General features: G+C 34.1%; 1 protein-coding gene across 1 annotated transcript in view; it reads right to left on the bottom strand.

Moving 5' to 3' along the window:
• Positions 1 to 1,532: 1,532 nt before the first annotated feature.
• LOC127848096 (techylectin-5A-like) overlaps positions 1,533 to 3,990 on the bottom strand; it is a 3,367-nt gene continuing 909 nt past the window's right edge. The window contains exon 1 of the mRNA XM_052380394.1: positions 1,533 to 3,990. This exon is cut by the window's right edge and continues 909 nt beyond it. Coding sequence (XP_052236354.1) covers positions 3,540 to 3,990 — 451 coding nt within the window. The 3' untranslated portion in view covers positions 1,533 to 3,539.

Raw genomic sequence — 3,990 nt, 5'->3', positions numbered from 1 at the left:
GGCGTATGTGCAAAACACAGGCAAAGTTAATATATATATTTAGTTAGCCACGTTAATTACCATGTTGATTGCTTAGTTAACAGTAATTAATTAACAGTATTCTTTAAAGCTAGATTATACGATTTTGTCAAATATTCATTAATTTATAGTAGATGTGTAAACAACTTATTAAAGATATATTTCAATATAAATTAAAATAAAAAATTAAGAAGAACATGTGTCGAATAATGCGAAATAAGCCAGATATTTAATTCTGATATCGAAAATGTCTGTACAGTCAAATTCACCAGCATGTAAATCATGCATGTACGATGTGAATCTAAATTTAGTTTAATGGTCCATTTTAAATTTCCGCAACGATATCTATTCAAACGACACACGAACACTAACTACAATGACGAATGCTTTGGTTATTGTAGGAAAATGTGTACGAAATATCTTCGTCACAATCGACTCGGGGTGCTAATTTGTCTTTGCTGCATTTTATGAAATTCGTCTTCAATGTATACTTTTTCTTGCCTATTGTGTGTTATTGTAACATTGTTTTATCAATATATTACAATTTAACACATATACAAAATCGTATAATCTCGCTTTAAAAAATAATTTGACGAATGGCTAATAATATATGAACCTACACATTTTCATCAATTTCCAAATGTTTTAAGATTTATTTAAATTATCCCAATTATTCGAAAATGTATTATAAAATTTCCAAAACGTGATGTATAGAACACTGTTGAAGAAAAATTGGTCACTACAGCTAGTAGTATAGCTTATATAATAATAATATACGCTAACACTGACGCACAGTGACAGCTGTTTATGTTATGCACCTATGTTCGAATGGTAGCCATTCAAGCTCTTGTAAAAGAGCCAATGAAAAAGTCAGGGAAGGTTTTTTTTAAATAGCGTTTATGAAGAGAACTGAAATTTCGGAGGTATTTCTTTAAGCATTTGAACTCGAAATAATATACTACTACTACTACTACTACTACTACTACTACTACTACTACTACTACTACTACTACTACTACTACTACTACTACTACTACTACTACTACTACTACTACTATTACTACTACTACTACTACTTCTATTACTACTACTACTACTACTACTACTACTACTACTACTACTACTACTACTACTACTACTACTACTACTACTACTACTACTACTACTACTACTACTACTACTACTACTACTACTACTACTACTACTACTACTACTACTACTACTACTACTACTACTACTACTACTACTACTACTACTACTAATACTACTAATACTTCTAATACTTAAACTAATACTATTAATAATAATATTTTTTTCTGGTAGATAAAACAGGCGATATTCATTTGTCGTGTATTCAAATATACGTGTTAATTTCCCTTTTAACCTCATTACATTGATACAGCGCTTGTATGTAGTGTGGTACCATTGTAATTCTACAACTTCACAAAACATGAGCTGCAGTGGAAAATAACAACTCAATCATCTTTTTTTAAATATATTTATTGTCTCTGCAAATATCATTTGATTATATACCAATAATAGTTTAATACTAATTTAAAAGTAAAAACATGCTGTTAATGATGGCCCTGAAACGCTCACCTGATATCAAGGAACACCTTTTAAACCTCTTGACCCTCATACAAACATGACATTGATATTGATAGGATTAGCATATTTTCCCCTGTTTAATCGAGATTGGGTCTTGCGTGTGGCTTCTGCAGTGGTTATATGTTTTTTTTTAGATTTTACCTGGTGACCTTATTATAAGCACATATGGTCGAGATTTAAACTTGGCACATATGGTCGAGATTTAAACTTGGTCTACATATTGTCAAAAGAAATCTTCTGACCATGCTTCATCAAGGTCATACATGTGGCTTCTAGAGAGATTACAAGGTTTTCCTAAGATTTAATCTGATGACTTAGATGTTGGAGGAACTTGACCCAGATCCAAAATCGGTCTAGATATTGCCACGTTAAGCGCTCTTACAGTTTTATCCAGAGTGAGTTATAAATAAAATATGGCATCTAAAGTGGATACAGATGCATGTGACCCAGATTCAGACTGTGCCTACATATTTCCAATATAACATTTCTGACAAAGTTTCATTAAGATTGCTTCGTACACGTGGCCTCGATAGTGTTTTTCGCCATGATTTGATATGTAACTTAGTGACCAAGTTTTTTGTTGCACGTTGTCAAGATTTGAACAGAGCATGGATATTGTAAAGATTAGTATTCTTACCAAGTGTCATCTACACTAGATAAAGAAGTGGCCAAAGGTGCTATAACTAGCTACACACAAGCTGATTACAAAAGCTCACCATCGGCACTTCGTACTCAGATGTACAAATCACAACATGTATCAGTGTTTTGCTCTCCAGATACCAAATTAACGCATCAACATTTATTGTTATGCAGATATATCAGTTATCAGTTTGCAATACAACAACGGCATGCTCTGGTAACTTCTGAAACAGTCATTGTTTTTGTTATGTGTAAGTCCCATGCTGATGTTGCACCAAAGGGCCGATAAACTTCCCTTCATCACGTTAAATACACCTCTAGATGAAACTAACTATACAAAACAAGACTTTATGAGTGAAAATTTATGCCAAACAAATGTGACGATCAATTTCCGGTATATGTACAATACTTTTCTCCCGGCTTTAAATGTCTTCTGAATATGAAAGCAAATAGAAGCATACAGCAACCCAAACCTTACTACAGTGGGATGAAGACTTTTCTGATGCATCGCCCACAAGTTTGGAGATTTTCTAAACCAACATTTATAAAACTGACTATCTCACTTATGAGTCAGTATTGTATATGTGATAATTTGACTACATTTTATGCAAGCTCAAGATAAAATAATTCATCCGCGACGATCATACTCTTTAGCACGCGTGGTATGTAGCCTGCTAAATGCCAACTGCGCGGTTGCGTTCGAGAAATATGCATTCGAACAATATTGTTTTTGGATTATTTTAATGTTTTCATAGCGTTACAGCCCAATTAAAATGATATCTCCAAATAAAATTAACATTATAGCGCGTTTCACAATTTCCACATGCAGCAAGATGAAACAATACCTACCCCACGTGCTTAAGTGTCCGATTGTCAGGGAAGAATAATTTTATATATTTAGCGTCCACAGAATGGTGTTACATGATAACATGTACAAATTAAAATCTAAATCATTACTTACACTTGAGACATTCGTGTTTGAAAAATACTTGCTTCAAGATTATTGCGTTAGAAAAGTCTTCAATTGTAGATGTAGCGCACCAAATTTATATGTTGAATTTGACTTGAAATACAAATGTACAGCATTTATACGCGACATAGTTTTTACAGGTGACTTCTAAGACAGTTATACACGAAATGTGTTTACTAATATCATGCAATATTTTATTGTACACCAAAACATTAAAACAATCGATACAATACGAACGACAATCATTTTCTTTGCTCAAACGGAAATACTTTAACAAGTCATATCAACGTCTTAATGTGCATTCTTAGCGCATGCTCATTTGCACAAATTTGAAAGATGCGGAAAACGTAGTGATCTTGTACCAGGTAATTTCATACGTATACTCCTTTCCGTATTTACCGTTAAGATATGCACTGAAACAGTGATCAAACCACCAACCTCCCCCCCATTGGCATGCACAACAATAACCACTGCTTCGGTCATTATCTCTATCGAAAGTTGAGAACGACCGTCCGTTGTGAAGATTCTCATCAGCACAAGCCGTTAATAAACAGTCTCCTGCGTCCCCAGTATATCCGGCCACATGGAGCTTATACTTCTCAGACTCGGATGATATTTTGAACTCAGAATACAGCGCATATCGCTTCGTTCCATCGAACATCTCCATGTCAATCCTCAACTGTTTCGGTTTGTCCTTAGTCAGCTGGTAGGTATGGTGATTGCCCAGCCAGAATTCACCACTCAAGTTACCGAAG

Source organism: Dreissena polymorpha, chromosome 10 (assembly GCF_020536995.1).
Source record: "Dreissena polymorpha isolate Duluth1 chromosome 10, UMN_Dpol_1.0, whole genome shotgun sequence".
Taxonomy (NCBI): domain Eukaryota; kingdom Metazoa; phylum Mollusca; class Bivalvia; order Myida; family Dreissenidae; genus Dreissena; species Dreissena polymorpha.
This window is presented reverse-complemented; position numbering and strand designations above follow the sequence as displayed.